This window comes from Indicator indicator, chromosome 1 (genome assembly GCF_027791375.1).
Source record: "Indicator indicator isolate 239-I01 chromosome 1, UM_Iind_1.1, whole genome shotgun sequence".
Lineage (NCBI taxonomy): Eukaryota > Metazoa > Chordata > Aves > Piciformes > Indicatoridae > Indicator > Indicator indicator.
Window position 1 is genome coordinate 4,074,544 of NC_072010.1, and position 19,420 is coordinate 4,093,963.

The following is a 19,420-nucleotide window of genomic DNA, read 5'->3' on the forward strand; positions in this document are numbered from 1 at the left end:
AGGACTACAAATGAGCTGGGGGAGCACAGCTGTATTGAAGCCAAAGGAGTAAAGTTCATTTGCACCAAACACACCATCACAGAATCATAGAATCTTCCAACATTAGGGGTTGGAAGGTACCTCTAGAGATCATTGAGTCCAACCCCCCTGCCAAAGCAGGATCACTTAGGGCAGGTCATGCAGGAACGCATCCAGATGGGTTTTGAAATTCCCCAGAGAAGGAGACTCCACAACCTCTCTGGGCAGCCTGTTCCAGTGCTCCATCACCCGTACAGTAAAGATGTTTTTCCTCATGTTGAAGTGGAACTTCCTGTGTTCCATTTTGTATTCATTGCCCCTTGTCCTATCACAGGGCACCATTGAAAAGAGATCAGCACATTCTTCTTGAGACATAAGAGGATTCTTACCTTCTCCAAGTAAGTGTAGCTCCATGACTTGCCATCAGCAAAGATCCTTGATGTAATTCTGCCAGACTGATCATACTCCATCCTTTCTGACATTGTGCCCCTCTGAATGCCTGCAATGTGTCCTCCTGAGGAATAGGTGACATTGACCCCATTCAGTCGACTGCTGGGTGACCAGAGGCTGGGCCTCCCTGCCTGGTCGTAGAGGATGCGGAGTGTGAACTTGCGGTGGTCATCATAGATTTTCTCTGTCCTTGTCACACGATCGAAGTCAAGGGACAGCAGGTTTCTGTTGTGAACCTACAGAAAAGAGATGGAGAATTAGGAAGCTGGAACCATTTAAATCACAAAGGCATTCCTCATTTCACCAGACACCTCTTTCCACCACACTGGAAAGTATCCAGCTGTTCATTACTTCTAGATAAGAGGCAATTTTCATAGCTAAGAGTTGTCCTAACACCACTTCTGTTACTTCAGTGAGGAGAGAAGCAGAATAGGGTACTTGTGAACCATCACCACAGTGAAGGAATATTGTCCATATCCCAAACCTATGCTTAGGACTGCTACAGCAGATGTGATTATAGACCTAGAGAAGATGTAATGACAACTTGTTGCAAGGCATTCCGCTTACCAAACCTGGGGTAGATAGTCTTTTGCTTTCATATGTGTTGAAAAATAACACTTGCAGAAAGAATTACAGAATCACAGAAATATTCAGATTAGAAAAGACCCTCAGGATCATCAAATCCAACCCATACCCCTACTCTGCAAAGTTCACTCCTAAACCATATCCCCAGGCACCTACACCACATCCAAAGACCTTTAAACACATCCAGGGTTGGTGACTCAACCACTTCCCTGGGCAGTCCATTCCAATGCTTGATCACTCCTGTGAATTTTTTTTTCCTAATGTGAAGAAAGATAGATGTTGTGTCATCATAGTGGAAAACAGAGTTTTAATCTGAGTTTACAAATATACTGCAGGCACTGGAGGTTAAGCCTTTGCCCCAGGATAAAATATGGAGGTCCTGACCACTGCAGATGTTACACAGGGCAAGAACTCTTTGAGAGAGCTGGAGTTCTAGCTTCGCTGCCATGGAGTTATTCAGTGTTGCATAATTATACTCCCGCTACCTTCACTGCCTCTGCATTTCCAGAGATCAAAGGTATCCACTTCAAAGGAAGGAGCAGGAACATATTTTGATTCAGGGATTGTAGCACACAGTGATACAAAAAGGAGCTGATAACTCAAGTCATGTTTAGCCACGTGAGTAAGGAGACTTACAAAGCCACATCATCACAGCAGCAGAGTACTCAGTAAGGTCAAAACCCCCAACAATCCAGTGTGAGTTGCCAGTGAAGACAGCTCTTTTTCCATCTCATCAGTTCTGAACCTCTTTCAGCTGCTGAACACCATTTTTTTGCAGAGTTTTTCAAACAGAAATATAGAAATATTCATTCAGGTTGGAAAAGATGCTCAGGATCACCAAGTCCGACCCAGAACCTTACTCCACAAAGTTCACCCCTAAACCATATTCACAGGCACCACATCCAAACCACCTTTAAACACATCCAGGGTTGGTGACTCAACCACATCCCTGGGCAGCTCATTCCAATGCCTGACCACTCTTTCTGTGATTTTTTTTTTTTCCTTAATGTCCAGGCTAAACCTACCCAGTCACAGCTTGAGGCCATTCCCTCTTGTTCTATCACCTTTGAACACTTCCAGGGTGGGAGCATCCACACCTTCTCTGGGCAACATGCTTCAGTTTCTCACCACCTTCAGAGTAATGAATTAAATATTATTTTTTTCCCTAACATCTAGTCTAAACCTACCCTCTCCCAGTTTAAAATCATCACCCCTTGTCCTAACACTACACTCCCTGACAAAGAGTCCTTCTTCATCTTTCCTGTAGCCCCCTTTAAGTAGTGAAATGCTGCTATAGGGTCTTCCTGGAGCCTTCTTTTCTCCAGGCTGAACAACCTCAGTGCTCTCAGCCTGTCGTCTCAGGGGACAAGTCCTCATGGGGGACATAAATCAGAATTCAAAAGAAGGTAACCCAGGAGCTAGGGCTGGAAGAGGCAAAATCACAGCTGAGAAACTGGAAATGAGCTGAGGATGCATGTGGCCAGCCAAGAGAGAAGGAATCTGTGCCATGATGTAAGTGTGAAAATGATGTAAGAGGAGGCAAGTGCAAAACTGATTTTCAGCTTATGAATAACAATGCAAAAAGACAGGTATGACTCAAGGAAAGAAATGGCATGGAAAAGCAGATGATGCTCCATTTTAATGCATCTAAAATAGAATGTAAATGGGCAGAAGGAGAAAGGGAATCAGCCAACAGTCCACTGTAAGGGGCAAGCTGGGAAATAATTAAAAAGGTATCATGACTGTAAGTACAGATGCACACGAGTAACTAACAGAGCCATTTGATACCTCATAGGTGCTTGCTACTATAAATAAACAGAAGTGGCAACAGCTTGCTGAAAACACAACCCTGCAAAGCAGGAAGGAATAGGATCTCTGTCTTCCATCTATTCACAGAGCAGCTCCAGCCTGGCAGCTGCAGCTTCTTCCACTACTGGTCTCTGCCAAGAGAGCTGGAAAGAACTCTTCCAGGGCTGGGACAGTAATCCAGGCTGAAAATGGTCCCCTTAATCCCTACGCCAGCAGCATTGCCATTCACTGTGCTGGAAGGACCAAATAACAGCTCCCAGGATAGCTCTTAAGCTCAGCCCAAATCTCTGCATCCCATTAATGGTGCCCTAAGTCATTCCACCCTCCCCATGCTCTGGCAAGCAATTTCTGCAGGACTAGTTGGAACCAATCTCCTTTCTCATTACTTTTTTTTTTTTTTTTTATGATGTGCTTTCTGCTGCTGTCTTGGTGTAATCTCTCTTCTCCCTGCTAAGTGCTGCAGTGCCAACAGCCACCCCTCATGATGATAGGCAAAGTGAACTCTACCCTGCCAGATAGCCTCTGAAGAGGAGTTAAATCTCTTTCATCCTTGTTCAAGGGTGAAATCCTTGAATCTTCAACTAGAGCAAGCTGCTCAAAGCCCCCTCCAACCTGGCCTTGAACACTTCCAGGGATGGGTCATCTATAACCTCTCTGGGCAACCTTCTCTAGTGCTTCATCACCCTCGCATTAAAGAATTTCTTCCTGAACTAAAATCTTCCCCTCTTTCAGTTTAAAACCATTACCCCATGCCGAGTTACTACACACCCTTGTTACAAGTCCCTCTCCAGCTCTCTTGTAGACCCCCTTTAAGTACTGAAACACTTCTCTAAGGTCTCCCAGAGCCTTGTTTTCTCCAGGATGAACAGAAGTGAATTTTCTGCTGAGGCACTGACAGGGCTGCAGGCTTCACTCCAATAGTTACGTTTTATGGTGACCAGCTAAATAAGGTGCCATCCTACCTCCTGGAGTTCTTATCCTGGAACAGGGTCTGAAAAGCTCCTCCAGAAAGGCTTTTGCCCCTCAGAGCATTTGGCAAGGTTTTTGATCAGCACAGGCTCAAGACAGGGTAAATTTAAATCCACGGTTCACAGTGTATTCGCTGTCCTCTTTATAATACGTGAGAGACTAAGTTCAACCCCAAGCTCATGTTCCACGACACCTTACTCAATCCCTTATCTTGCTCTAGAAAATCAAGAGCATATACATGCCACCATCTCCCATTTCCCCTATGCTTCCCACGGAGCTCCTTTAGCTTAAGTTAAAATTAAACAACATGCATTGATCTCCCTGGGAGCACAGGAGCACAAAAAGAGAAGATTTCTCATGAAAACACTCAGACAACCTTCAGCAGAGGAAGGCAAACAATACCTCTGCAGTGAGAACTCCAGGAGCCAACAACATCCATGTGATAAATTGCTTCCTGCAAAGCAATTTCCCCAGCGAGCCGCTAAAACCATTGGGGTGGCTACATCCAGACCCTGACACCTTAAAGAAATTGTAGAGATGATGCTGGACTGTCCTTGTTAATCAACACACCATGAATGGTTAGCAGCACACCCAAAGAGACCTCTCTGGTCATGCTAGTTCTGGGGAGTGTCTGGGGCACCAGGTTTTGATGACACCATTAACTTGCTGCCAAGGACTTGGGAAAAACAAAGTGACTTGCAGTTGAATTTCCATGGTTAAACAAATGAAGGAGCTGAGCCAGCAGCTCTGTCTCTTTTGGCTGTCCTATTTGCTCCACTGTCAGAGATTATTTTACATCCTTCTTAATTGAAAAACTCAAGTTTGTTTAATGGAGAAAAAAAAAAGAAAAAAGAGGAAGGAGCTCTGTTCCTTGGAGCAGAGTTTACCTAACGCTTTCACTTGCAGATGGGCTCTGTGTTGCTGTTGGCCAGTGATGGGTTGAATTTGCAGTCAGCCAATTTGCAAAGATATCTCACTGCTAGATTAGAGTATCACAGCCTTCCATGGGAAGTGTGGGATAGGAGAAGGAAAACAGGCTGCTTTAACATATTTGTGCTGCTTTACTGCTGCCTGGCCAAGCACAGAACCAGGTCAGTACTGATGGAGATGGGAAAAAGGCATCAAGGTCAGCCCTTTTCCCTTCATCCATGCAGAAGTCCCTGCCCTGTGCCTTATCTCTGCAATAAAGAAACATCTGCATTGTCTTACTTCCTAGGGAAGCTCAAGAAGGCTTTTGAGAAACTGACTTCATTATGCTTGGAGCTGGTTGAGCTCATGGTTGCAGGTCATCAGTCCTCAAGAACACCCTGCAACCATGGGAGGAAGGGCTGCAACTCATAAAATGTGGAGCCATGAGATGGCAGCAGTAAGGATGCTGATTTCAGGGGAGCTCTCTCTTTTACAGTGGCCAGACCCTGTTCTCCCTGTCTCAGAATCTTCATGGAGTGATGCTGCAGCCTCTTTGGGCATGCTGTTTCCCATGGAGCACCAAGTCTTTGCTGCTGTCTCATGGGAGCAGTGGGGTGAGGGGAGAGGGAAAGCAGTGATTTACTCACATATGGCAGAAAAAGATAACATTTCCCCAAATGAACATAAACATGTTGAACTTAACTTCCCTAAGCTTCTCCCTTGCCAGGGAAAGCAGCAATTACTGCTCTGAGGCAAGAGGAGAACATGACACACAGACTATGTTAAATGCCAGGCAATCCCCAGGGAAGCAATTAGCACCTTGCAGGTTTATGTCTTCGGGGTGCAGATGCTTCCATGAAGGTACAGACAGGCAGCTTAAAATGTCTTGTACAACCTCATCTGCTCTGAACCCCTGAACAGAGCCATAACTTAGTCCTTCAACCATGTAAGATGCTCATCTGCTTCTCAAGGAGGGTTTGAAATGTGAGTAAATGCTGGCAGATTTATAGGGACACAAGCAACCAGCCTGAAAACTCATTTTCCAAGTGTTTTTCCAAGTGCAATACAATATAAAACAAAGGCACGTTCTGTGCTTGAATCCACTGTGAAAATTTGGGAAGGTAAAACTGATGCAGGCAGCTGAGCTGTGGCTAAACGGGTGGAAACTGCTTTGAACACCAAATAGCTGTGACACAGCTGCAGATTTCAGTAGGCTCTCTCAGAAAAGGACCTGCTTGATCATTTCTTTGGTTATTAGAATAAAATAAAAACCTCACAACAAAGCACAAAAGAAGGGTGATGCCAGCTGATTTGCAGACATACAGCAGTTCCCAATGAAGGAGCAGCTTCAGCTTTCAGTACAGTTTGCAGTTTTTTCTCCTGGTAACAAAAGATGAGGCTACATAGGCAAGGGAAAAAGAACAGAGGCTGGCTTGGGGAGGCTGAGGAGCAATATTTGACAAGTGTGAGTGGGGAGAGACAGGAGAAATCACACCAAGGTGGCAGGGGTCACACTGCAGGTAATGTCATATGTCACTGCAGGGTGGATGTCATATATCTTGACTTCAGTAAAGCTTTTGATACTGTCTCCCATAACATCCTCATGGAAAAGCTCAGGAGATGTGGCATAGGTGGCTGGTCAGTGAGGTGGATTGCAAACTGGCTCCACAACAAAGTTCAGAGGGTCATCATCAGTGGCACAGAGTCAGCTTGGAGGCCTGTGGCAAGTGGTGTCCCCCAGGGATCGGTACTGGGTCCAGTTTTGTTCAATATCTTTATCAATGACCTGGATGAGGGCATTGAGAGTACCCTCAGCAAGTTCCTGATGATACAAAACTGGGGGGGTTGGCTGACACCTATCAGGCTGTGCAGCAATCCAACATGACCTGGACAGGCTGAGAGCTGTGTGCAGGCAAACCTCAGGAAGTTTAATAAGGACAAGTGCAAGGTCCTACATCTGGGGAGAAATAACAACAGGCACCTGGACAGGTTAGAGGCTGCCCTGCTGGAAAGCAGCTCCACAGAGAAAGACCTTGGAGTGCTGGTGGACAGCAAGTTCTGCATGGAACAACAATGTGCTCTTGTGGCCAAGAGAGCCAATGGGATCCTGGGATGTATCAAGAAAGGTGTGTCCAGCAGGTCGAAGGAAGTTCTTCTACCTCTCTACTCTGCTCTGGTAAGACCACACCTGGAATACTGTGTCCAGTTTTGGGCTCCCCAGTTCAAGTGAGGCAGAGACCTGCTGGAGAGAATCCAAGGGAGAGCCAGGAGGATGCTTAGGGGACTTGAGCATCTCCCCCATGAAGAGAGACTGAGATCCCTGGGGCTGTTTAGTCTTGAGAAGAGAAGACCGAGAGGGGATCTGATCAACGTGTATATCTGGGGGGTGGGTATCAAGTGGAGGGGGCCAGGCTCTTTTCAGTGGTTCACTGGAACAGGCTGCCCAGGGTGGTTGTGGAGTCTCCTTCTCTGGACGTATTCAAAACCAGTCTGGATGCATTGCTGTGCAGACTACCCTAAGTGATCCTGCTCTGGCAGGAGCAGTGGACCTGATGATCTCTTGAGGTCCCTTCCAGCCTCTGATACACTGTGAAACTGCGATAAGGGAAGGTGAAGAGCAAGGACTGGGAAACATATCCTGAAACCAGAGCATTAATATTTATTTCAAAGCTTGTGTGTGAATAAATGGCTGCAGTCCTTTTGCTGTGGTGGCATTACACAGCACAAAACTTATTTCTCAGAGGCCTTGAATTTGCCAGGTGCTGAGCAGCTTCCAAGGAACTGCTCATTAGCCCATGACTCTGAGACTAGCAAGGTGCAGGGTGATTGCACAGGACTTGCTATTACCAGTTACCAGCCTTGCCAGCAGTTAGCAGAGGAATTAGAGGCTTATTGGGCAAATCTTTAAACAGCCTTGACAAGCCTGCAGTGCATTGTGTGGAACAAGGGGTTTCAAACACGTCATTCTCCAGCACAAACAGGACCATGCACTTCTGGAGGAGAGAGAACCATCAAGGCTGGAGCTCTTTGTAATGCTTAACTTGAGAGAAAAATATAAACTGTGATGTAATGCCCTGTGGGCCCAGCTCTTCAAGAGATGAGCAAGTTTCAGGAATCTAGAGATTTTTTTGAGCAATAAACAACAGAACCACAGAATTGGTTTGGGTTGGAAGGGACCCTAAGGGTCTCCAACTCACCTGCCAGTTTAAAACCATTATTCCTTGTCCTACCACTGCACTCTCTGACAGAGTCCCCCCAATCTTCCTTACCAGCTCCCTTTAAGTATTGAAAGGCTGCAGTAAGATCTCCCCAGAGCCTTCTCTTTTCCAGGCTGAACAAGCCCAATTCTACAAGTGTGTCCTCATAAGGTTACAAAGCCATTTGTGCTCAGGTCTATTACTGCCAGCAGCACAGGCAGAAAATATCTATGGTAATTGATGCTGTATTTTATAGTTATGATCATCCCTTGCTTGCTTAAGCAGCCTGACATGGTGGTTAAACCTTTGATGTCTGATGGGAGGTCACACATTGCCAGTGATGCAGAGGACTTACCACTATCTGTGATGGCTAAGAGAATACGAGCTCATAAGAAGACATAAGGATATATTCAAGTCATAAAGGTAGTGTCACTGAGGATGATCAGCCAGTTCTCTGTCCTGCAGTCTCATCCCTACTGCAGCAATGGAAATCAGCCCTGTCCCTTCCTGTCACAAGACTGGGGACTGCTGAGCTGGGAAGTGGTGGGAAGCGGTTCTGGAGTCTCCTTCTCTAGAGACTTTCAAGACCCATCTGGATGTGCTTCTGTGTGACCTGTGCGAGATTCTATGGTCCTGCTCTGGCAGTGGGGATTGGACTTGATCATCTTTGGAGGTCCCTTCCAACCCCTAACATCCTGTGATCCTGTGATCCTGTGATCTGCTCACGCTTTCCACTTACCCTCAGGCGACGTCCAAAGACAGTGACCTGTCCCCTGGCTTGCTCCTTCCTCTGCCTCCACTCCACGAGATTGAGGCCGTTGTCGATGGGCAGGGTGACATTCCTCTTCCCCACCGTGGGGTTGACGGTGCCAGCCAGCAGATGTGGTTCGGTTTGCAGGGCCACCTCCATGCCGTTAGCGAGCATCAGTCTGAGAGAGCCATCGGCACCGATGTAATAGCTGTTTCGGACTTGGTCTGGAAAGAGAAAAGAGAGAAGAGAGCTTTTCCTATGGCTCCCCAGTGATCCAACTCCAGCTTTTCACTTGCTCCCTCACTGTGGCTTCATCAGAATTTCTGATGGCTGTAACCAAATGCACTCCATCATTCACCCATCCTGCTCACACTGAGCAAGATTTTGGTTTCATAAAAGATGGACAGTGTAAAGATGAACAATTTCTTTTTCACATTCCACATTGAGGTTCTGCACCTCAAATTCTTACACAGGCTAGAAAAGGCATCAGCAGAAGAACCACATAATACTCTAGCAAAGGACAGAGATTCAAACCTATTCCTCTAAGCTAAAACACTGGATGGTGACATAGTTGTTTTAAATCACATTCTGGCTGAAAATTCCCTTGTTTTCATATCCTCAAGATCCCAGTTTCTCTATATGTATACGAAAAAGCAGGGCCACCTACTTTCCTCATCTTATTCGCCATCTCACAAGGACAGGAAATTGCACAGCATGTTTAATGCTAACCAGTTCCCAAGCAACAGCCAAACTCTTCCACTTGGGAAATTTTTCAGGAGGGAACTGAAGTTATCACAGTATATCAGAGATTGGAAGGGACCTCAAGAGATCATCAGGTCCAACCCCCTGCCAGAGCAGGATCACTTAGGGTAGTCCACACAGGAACGCATCCAGGTGGGTTTTGAAAGTCTCCAGAGAAGGCGACTCCACAACCCTTCTCTGGAGACTTTCAAAACCCACCTGGATCTCATGCTTGAAGTGAAAAAAGAGGGAGTAAGGTCCCACACACATCTGTACATCTGGCCTCCCCTAGCTTCTGAAAGATCAGTAGATTTTGAAGCCAGGGTTTGGAAGTTCAGAAGTGAAGAGAAAAATCCCTTCCACATCTTCTATAAACTAGGCAGGCCCTGTCCTTTGAGTCTCCAATTGACATTGTTCTTTGCAGAGCAGAACTCACGAAGAGTAAGAAAGCATGAGAGTAGCCTGGAAAAGAGAAGACTGAGAGGGGATCTTAAATGCATATAAAAATCTGAAGGGTGGAGGCCATGACAACGGGGCTGAGCTCTTTTCAGTGCTGGCCAGTGATAGGACAAAGGGCAACAGGCACAAACTAGAACACAGGAGGTTTAACTTGAACTTAAAGAAAAGCTTCTTTCCCTTGAGGGTTCCAGAGCAATGGAACACACTGCCCATAGAGGTTGTGCAGTCTCCTTCTCTGAAGACTTTCCAAACCTACCTGGATGTGATCCTAGGCAGGTCTGTGTTAGCAGGGGGCTTGGACTAGATGATCTCCAGACGTCCCTTCCAAGCCCTACTGTTCTATGATTCTATGAGACTTGCTCAGAGCAGAATGGCTTTAAAAGGCACATTATACAAAGACTGTCTTATCTAAAGCTCCTCAAAAGCTGGAAAATATGACAATTCCTGTCTCCTAGGCTGCCACAAATACCTAATTGTGAATAAAACCACTCATTAAAAATGCATGTCAATTGCTTTTCCATTCTGAGGCAAGTTGAGTTTTGTTCACTAGTTACTCTGCCATCGCTCAGCAGGAAACAAGATCACAGCGAAATTATCATCTCTTGTGTGGATGAAGTAGATCAGCAAAGAGCACAGTCTGGTATGATTAGGGAAGGAAACTTGACACCAGTTGGTCTTTTTTATTGTGAGTCTGATCTTACTCCTGATGTAGCCAGCTGGAGTCTTGCCACACTGATCTGCAGCTCAACTTACTGTACACAGCAGTGATGGTCTGGAGCTGCTGTGGCACTGGATTTTTGGCACACATACCGCAGTTGACCCATGGCGTAGACCCAAGTAGTTTAGCTGTACCATTGAATATTTAAGTTGATAGTCTTTTGACATGGATTCCAGCAGGGGCAAAACCCACTCTAGTCCAGTGCAAATGGAGAGAAGGCTCTCTTCTCCCAGGCAACCAGCAGCAGAACGAGGGGACATAGTCTCAAGTTGTGCCAGGGGAGGTCTATGCTGGATATTAGGAGGAAGTTCTTCACAGAGAGAGTGACTGGCCATTGGAATGGGCTGCCCAGGGAGGTGGTGGAGTTGCTGTCACTGGAAACGTTCAAGAGAATCTTGGATAAGGCACTTAGTGTCATGGTCTAGTTGATTGGTTAGGGCTGGGTGATTGGTTGGACTGGATGATCTTGGAGGTCTCTTCCAACCTGGTTGATTCTATGATTCTAAGGGGAACAGTCAGCTGGCTGTCCCCGTTCTGTTCTTAGGTGCTTGGCTTGATCAGAAAGTGGTTGGAGACTCACTTTAAATCAGATCAGTGAAACATTGCTGCACAGCTAATACACTCCTCTCTCCTTCATGCTTCACCAGGAAGCAAGGGAAAGCTTGACGGTCTCCATGAACTTCAATGGACATGTGATGTTCCCTTTGTGTAACATAGCAAGGAAACTCCATAACCTCTCTGGGCAGCCTGTTCCAGTCCTCTGGCACCTTCACGGGAAAGAAATTTTTCTTCAGGTTCAGGTGGAACTTCCTGTGTTCTAGTTTGTGCCTATTGCCCCTTGTCCTATCACTGGGCACCACTGAAAATTCTGGCCCCATCCTCTTGACCTCTGCCCTTTAGATATTGATACATATTGATAAGATCCCCTCTCAGTCTTCTCCAGGCTAAACAGCCCCACACTTCTCATCCTTTTCTCCTCAGAAAGATGGTTCCAGTACCCTCATCTTCATAGCCCTCCACTGGACTCTCTCGAGCAGCTTCTTGTCTCTCTTGAACTGGGAAGTCCAGAACTGGATACAATACTCCAGATGTGGCCTCACTAGGGCAGAGTAGAGGAGAAAGCAAACTTCCCATGACCTGCTGGCCACACTATTTTTAATGTATCCCAGGAGACCATTGTCCTTTTTGTCCACCAGAGCACACTGCTAGCTCATGCTGAACCTGTTGTCCATCAGGATTCCCAGGTACTTCCCTGTAGAACTGATTTCCAGCAGATCAACCCCCACCTTGTACTGGTGCATGGGGTTATTAGTCCCCAGGTGCAGAACCCTGCACTTGCCCTTGTTGAACCTATTTTAAGATCAGTGTATTTCTTTAGATCCAAACAGTTTCCTAATTTCCTACTTCTGAAGATGGTTAAGCTGTTTGTAACACTCCATGTCCCAATGGCAAGAGTGGCCCTGTGCTGGAGGGCAGCACGATGAGGTAATCAAATGTGACACCATTATGTAACTGTGCCTTCAGCCCTGGGTGTATCAATCACATCATAGTCAATTATCTCACGAAAGGGCCCCCAGCAGTGGGCTCTATTGCTTGATTAGGCTCTTGAGGTGAAGCCAACCTCATGTCTGTGCAGCTGCCAGGCATCTTAATGCACTTGTCTGGGCTGGAGTGAGGTAGGTTGGATCTGTTTTACAAGCTGGAGGAAAGAATAAGAAAGTCATTGTGCTCCCCTGTGGGAATAGTGAGGATGGATTGAAGGTGTTGGCACCCTCTCAGAGCCACCTTCCCCAAAGGCAGGAAAAGCAGTGTTCAGGCACTGCAAGCAAAGCTTTCTTTTAGGAATGCTTGCTGCTGTTATAGAGAGTGGGAGGCAAATGTGTGTCCCAGAGATGTGGGGACAAATATGATGTTGGAATGTGTTGCTGTCACGTGGAACATTTTGTTCCTCACAAGGGAAAATGATGTTCGACACTCCAATGCCATCAGGCACAGACCATGAATAAATGAGAGCGGGGGAGTAAAAAAAGCGAAGAGTTTGATGACCCTTTTTCTTTCTCCAAGGCCCAGGGAACAGGAGTGATGGCTCACCCTGACCCTAAGGAGGCTTCAGTGTTCAGAAACTGGAGATTCAGGCTGGCATGGTTTGTGCACTACGACTTCTGCCCCTACCAGCATATCAGCACAGTGCTCCCTTGCAATTTATTCCTCTTTCCTTTCCCACTTCATCACCTTTTCCTCCACCTCATCAATCCTCCACTTCCTCACCTTACCATCACCAGTAGAACTATGCTCATTTCCAAAAGCCACAAACTGGTTCCACCAGTCCTACCCTGGCTGCCCACCTCTTTTCTCTTTTGTGCCTCCCTACACCAGCCCTGTAGCTCAAAACCAGAGCTTTTGAGGACAGGGATGGTAATTTTTTTCTGGATGCTTCTTCGTGAATGTTTGAACAGCCAGAGAACAAAGAATCAGAGTGATTTCCAGTAACCAGCTGGAAGCCTGTTCCAGGAGGAAAGTAACTGTTAAGTTGGAAGCCATTAAGAGAATGAAGCAAAGGGGTCAGCTGGAAGTGTGGCTAGATTTATGCAACCCTATTTGTTATAACAATAATGGTAATGATGATGGAGGACTGTGGTATGTGAGGACGGCACAGCAAGGGGACTGGCTGAGTATGAAGCAGAAAACAGCTGCAGAGCAGCCATGGTGAGAGGGAATGTGGCTGAGTAGGTGTCAGTGTGTGTCTGTACCAGCATGTGGGGAGCTCCGGGAAGTAGAGGATGCAGGTGATTGTTGGTGCCGGGATTATCAAAACGATGCCTGTTTCCTGATGGATAATCCATTGCGCACAGCTTGGCTGGGAGTGGCCCAACTCACCTTGGAGCAGGGTGTAGAAGGCTCCAGATGCTGATAAATTAGTGGTTATTGTAACATCATCCTTGCTGGAGGTTTCCACCTGGACGTGCACGGAGCTGTCGGTGTCGCTGCGGAAGCTGCTCACTTGGCCAGTAGGGAAGGTCACGTTGGTCAGGCGGCCAAAGCTGTCGTACCTGAAAGGGAGGACGGAGTGAAGTCAACAGCATCAACAGAGGATACAGAAATCATCCTATAAATTAGAGATCGGGTCTTGATGTCTTCACCCAGATTTTTCCCACAGAAAAACACGCTGTTACTCTGTCAGACCGTCTTGACTTTTTTGGCTTCCTGAGAAGAAAATCACAGCTTTTAGCTGAGGAAAATCAAGCAAACAGAAAATGACTAAATAAGTATTAGTCTGCGTTTTAACGTGAGTTTTTCTATACTTATCACCTACACTATGCTTGTTTATGAGAGTAACTTTATTTCCCATGGAAAAGCACTGGCCTGTGCACCCTATCTAGCAGAACTAGGAGTTTCTGAAGGCCACCAACTCTTTGTATGGTTGTGTCATGAGCTCTTCAGTAATTATTTTTTAGTAATTTTTTCTATCTTATTTTAAAAGCAAACATTAAGGTAGCAACAAGGACCTGGCAGACTGACCACATCATCCTTTGTGAACATTGTGTAGAGCCCTGAGCACAGCTGAGACCCCCCATGTCTACTGTTTCTGTTCATAGGCCCATCTGAAAGGACCAATTCAAAAGCATGAAAAAGCAGCCCAGTTTTCACCCCTACTGTGTCCTGGGCTTTTCCAATGAGGGAATCAACATAAGCACCATCTGGGAAGGCTTCTGTGATGTGGACACCTGTGTATCAGGACCCAGATGAAATAAACTACAGACATGCAGATCCAACAGAAGTTAACGAGCTGGGGCCTTAATTTTCAATAAAAAGGACTAGGCACTTGTGCCTAGAGACCTCCTGAGTTGACAGAGCAAACACACCATCCTGCCTGCCATTTGTGGCACTGCAAAAAAGGTGTCCTTGGGTCACAGACTGAGCTGAGAGCAGAGCACTGGCAAAAGACTTTTGCAGTGAGGCTATTGCAGACTGAGATGGAGAGCAGCAGAAAGCTCTGGTGGCTTATCTCTGTTGGAATTTCTGATTCTCAGGGTAGCCATGGATGAGATGGACATTCAGAGAAGAGGTATTTAAATAGGGAGAAAGTAGAAAAAGTCCAGCAAAAGTAGTCAGGCACTTTTTTTCAAGTCCTGCCCACATATCATTTAAGAATGATTTATCAAGAAAACATATCATTTAGGGATGCAAAGTGAATGGTGGGTGAGCAGACAGGATGTGTTTTCCTGCAATACCCAGGGGTAAGCCTTTGATGGAGCACAGTGTCTAGTGAAGGGCACCATTCCTCAGAATGAAAAAGTGATGTAAATGATACATTAAAGATAACAAGCTTAGAAAACACAGAGGCAAAGACAAAAAAAAGTAGTTGATTTAGAAGAGAGGCAAACAAAGAAGTGGGAAGACACCACCTTGACAACAGTTGTTCTGAAGAGGATTCTAATTAGATGTTTGTCATGTCTGTTGAGGATGTGACAAAAAATAATCAGCTTGAATGGAAACAAGGAAGATTCAGGTCAGAAGATCACAGAATGATAGAAGCATACAATAGTTTGGGTTGCAAAGGACCTCTGAAGGTCATCTAGTCCAAACCCCTCTGCAGTCAGCAGGGACATCCTCAACTAGATCAGGTTGCCCAGACCCCTGTTGAGCCTAATCTTGAATAGCTCCAGGGATGGGGCCTCAACCACCTCCCTGGGCAACCTGTTCCAGTGTTCCACCACCCTCATAGTAAAGAACCTGTTCCTAACATCCAATCTAAATCTGCTCTTTTCTAGTTTGAAGCCATTGCCCCTCATCCTGTCACTCCAGGCCTTTGTAAACAGTCTCTCTTTCTTGTAGGACCCCTCAGCCTGTCTTCATAGCAGAGCTGCTCCAACCCCCTGATCATTTTTGTGACCCTCCTCTGGACCTGCTTCATCCGGTCCATGTCCTTCCTACGTTAAGGGCTTCCAGAGCTGGACACAATACTCCAGGTGAGGTCTCACCAGAGCAAAGTGACAGAATCACCTCTCTGGATCTGCTGGCAACAAATCTTTTGATGCAGCCAAGGATGTGATTGGCCTCCTGGGCTGCAAGCTCACACTGTCGGCACATGTCCAGCTTCTTGTCCATCAGTACCCCCAAGTCCTTTTCCACAGGATTGACTTCTAACGCTTCAACCCTCAGTGAGGATTGTTCTGACCCAGGTGCAGAACCCTGCACTTGATCTTGTTGAGCCTCATGAGGTTCATAGAATCAGTCAGGGTTGGAAGGAACCACAAGGATCACCTAGTTCCAACCCCCCTGCCATGGGCAGGGACACCTGGGCCCAGCTCTCCAGCTTGTCCAAGTCCCTCTGGATGCCATCCCATCCCCTATGGTGTATCGATAACATCACTCAGCTTGGTGTCAAAGATGGAGAATGCTTTCCCAGCTATATGGTTGCTTCAAGCAGAGGAACAGATGGAGTGCTGGAAATCCCATTGCCCAGCGCTTTTAAGAATAGGTGAGAGAAATATGTTAGAGTTGATCAGACCTCAGAGGGAGTAGATGGTTGAGGAGCTCTTGATCCTCCTCTTCAGGATTACTGTGAGATGGGGAATATGACAACAGGCCCCAACAAAAAACAGGACAAGATGGATAAGGAAAAAGGGTTGAAGAAAGAAGAAAAAGTACCCTTGAACTGCAACTCATGGAAGACCCAGGAGCAGCCATTGGACTGGCTCTAAACTATGTAGAAAAAATTAATCTCCTCTTCCACTCTCTTTTTTCCCCCCAATTTTGTAGACAGTGCTGGTACTTCACTGTTGACAATATTCTGGCTGTGACTCAGTGTGAGGAAGGGCTGGCTGAAAAGGTGATTTTTGCCCAAGTTTAATATTTATTGTATTAAGACTAAGTGGGTGAGCTCATTGCAAATCACTCCAGCCCTTGGGTTTGGAGAAACCATTGCATGAAGCTTTTCTTGGACAATGGGCAGAGGGGGAGGTAGGAAGTTAAAAGCAAGCATTTGGCTCTCCACAGTGATGCCATTACGCACACACAGAGGATGGAGCAGCCTTGCCCTTTCCCTTGGTGATCAAGCAGCTACTCACAAAACAGAAAAGAAGGAAGGAAAAAAACAGGGATAAATTCAGAAATGCATTGTAGGAGTTTGGCAGAGACCAGTTAAAGCTTTTCCAAGCAGCTAGCAGCATGCAGCTTGGATATGAACTGAAGCTCCTTGCAACAGCCAGAACTGAAGTGCTCTCAGCACCAAATGCTTTGCTCCATGTTTGTGGCTGTCCTGTTTGCACCAAGATGCCATGTGTTTTCATTGTGCTTTCTGCACAGTCATCTGCACATCCCCTCCTAAACCAGCATGTGAGTCTTCAACTGAAAACATCACAGGTTCTGCTGAGACAGGACACAATTTAGTCTCTCACTTGAGCAGAGAAAACATCACTGAAGGTGTGTTGTGTAACACCCTGAATTCTTTCTACCATGACATCAATAGTCCAATGAATAAACCAGTCTGAGCCATAAGGGTAGACTCAGATCTCAACTGTTCAGAAATTCAGGAAAGGTGGATCTGAATCTAGCACCTCTGACTTGGTGGGATTAATAACTGTACAGAATTTATTTATATTGCTCTATTTATCTTTAAAATAATGAACTGCTCCTGAAAAGGAGCCTGATTCACGTCCTAAAAATAATGGCACAAAACTAGACATGCTTCCTTGAGGCCTAAAGGGTAAATTTGGTGCCAGGTAGTAATCCCAGGTGTGAGTGTAAAAGGAAGCAAGGCTGCAGATTAGGGAAAGGAGAGTGAAAGCCAGAATAGGTGCTGAGAGCTTGTTCATGTGATGGACTTGGCTGCCATTTTCTTTAAATGCTGACTCAATGTCCTGTGAGTCATATAGAATCATAAAATTGTTTGGGTTGGAAAAGACCTTTGAGATTATAGAGTCCAACCATTATCTAACTACCAAGCCTAGTGTTAAACCATGTCCCTTAGCATCACATCTATATTTTATCCTAATTGAACAGCACTCAGCACCATTCTGAGAGTCAGCACAAAACCTACACTCCATGCAAGCCCTACTAACGTACTCCAAAGAGTCTCAAGAACCTGTGGTGACTCAGCTAACAGCCCCAAGCAGCAGCAGACACCAAGCTCCTTAAATTCTGTTACTGGACATCCAGGTCCCAGCACTCTTACAAAGGGTCCTCTAGCTCTCTTCTGGGCAAATATTCCAGTAACCTCTGCCTGTGCTCCTTAAACTCTATTCCTGGACACCCAGCTCCCAGCACCCTTACAAAGGGTCCTCCAGTTCTCTTCTGAGCAAATGTTCCAGTAACCTCTGCCTGTGCAAAATGGGTTACAACATAATGAAAGTGTATGCTGGTGCTTAGACTTCTGTGCACATATTTTTCTATTTAAGTCAAAATAAGTACAATAGGCATAATTTACACAGTCACATTTTTACAGCTATAGAAAAATCACTCTACAGGGAGGAACTTCACCAAGAGCAAGGACTTCCATTTGAGACTTTGGGTCCTGAGAAACAAGGCTAGTTTTGGACCAGAACAGTCTGGAATGGTGTGCTGGAAGGGGTTTAAAATGTCTGCACATTTATATTAGACTTTTGGCACCTCCTTAGTCACCCCATTAGCCTCCATCAGAAGTAACCTGGACCATCTGTGTTTTCTGCATTTGCAAGAGCTGCTGCCCTTCCGCCAAGCAGCCAGGCAGGGACCTTCCAAGCACTCACTTTGGGGGTGACAGCTCACCTATTTGCAGCTGCAAGGAGGTCATGCCTAACAAAGGGAGAAATGAGAGGAGGCAGCACAATTAGACTGTTCCCATTTTCACTATTATTTTTAATTGGTGGCAGATGAAGTGTAAAACACTCGTGCCCAGGCAAAAACTCCTTTTAGCACTGCGGTGGCAATGCAAAAGAGGTGTGGGAAGCCAGTTAGCATGGACACACACACAGCATTTTCCTCTTGCCAAGCAGTTCCTTTTTTCTGTTTTAGTCAGGACTGGAGCATTTACTCCCTTCCCCACCCCCCACCAGCCCTCCCCCCTTCCTTCCCCTCCCTTCTCCTTGATTTAGATCACACAGCACATACCCAGTATCATCTATCACATAGTCACAGATGCAGCAGCTTGAAAGCTTGCACATCCCAAACTGATAATGTGCTTAACAAGTTAAATGAGTCAATTCTTTCTACCTCTGTTTTCAGCCCTGTGAAGGCACTTACAGGGCACATCCTCTGCTTGGAAAGGAAGGCCAAGAGACTGGCTCTTATGTAGCTGCAGGTGTGCCCTGGTATTTGCAGTAAGATAAATCTCTCCTAGTCACCTCATTTTGTAGCTAAGCTGCCTAGGCCTGTTTCCACAGTCTCGGGATTTAGAGGTGGACCAGTTTTCATCACAGCCTAAGATTTCTGTGTTCTCCAAATGCTCTGAAAGCAGCAGAATTGAGGACATGCTGAACCAGGGGAGAGCACGCAGCAGCCACTCGGAGCAATGAATTCATCACCTGCTAACACAGCTGCTGCCTCCCATTCAAACCTGCTGCAAAGACCCAGCGCTCACAATTACGCTGACAATTATTAGGCCAGCAAAAGAAGCCGTTGCCATCCGTTCCCAATTGGAAATGCATTTAGCTAAGGTTCAATGCACAGAATTAAAATGGTATTTGGTGCTTATGAGGCCTAATTGTTAGCTTGTAAACATTCAGAGCTTTCATTTATCACATTACCATTGTGTAGAGACCTGGGCCTTGGGAATTAAAAAGAGCATCCTAAGTACCGTCTATTCAGAAATCAATTCCTTGCCTGAGTCTCTGG

The 19,420-nt window shown here is 46.0% G+C and overlaps 1 protein-coding gene across 3 annotated transcripts in view; it reads right to left on the reverse strand.

Moving 5' to 3' along the window:
• The window catches only part of TENM4 (teneurin transmembrane protein 4), a 400,376-nt gene that overhangs the window by 21,522 nt on the left and 359,434 nt on the right, over window positions 1-19,420 (reverse strand). For all 3 annotated transcript variants that reach the window (XM_054383335.1, XM_054383330.1, XM_054383323.1), the window contains 3 exons: window positions 13,484-13,656; window positions 8,677-8,912; window positions 408-704 (listed from right to left, as the gene is read on the reverse strand). In XM_054383335.1, the coding sequence (XP_054239310.1) occupies window positions 408-704; window positions 8,677-8,912; window positions 13,484-13,656 (706 nt within the window). The remainder of the gene's footprint in view (window positions 1-407; window positions 705-8,676; window positions 8,913-13,483; window positions 13,657-19,420) is intronic.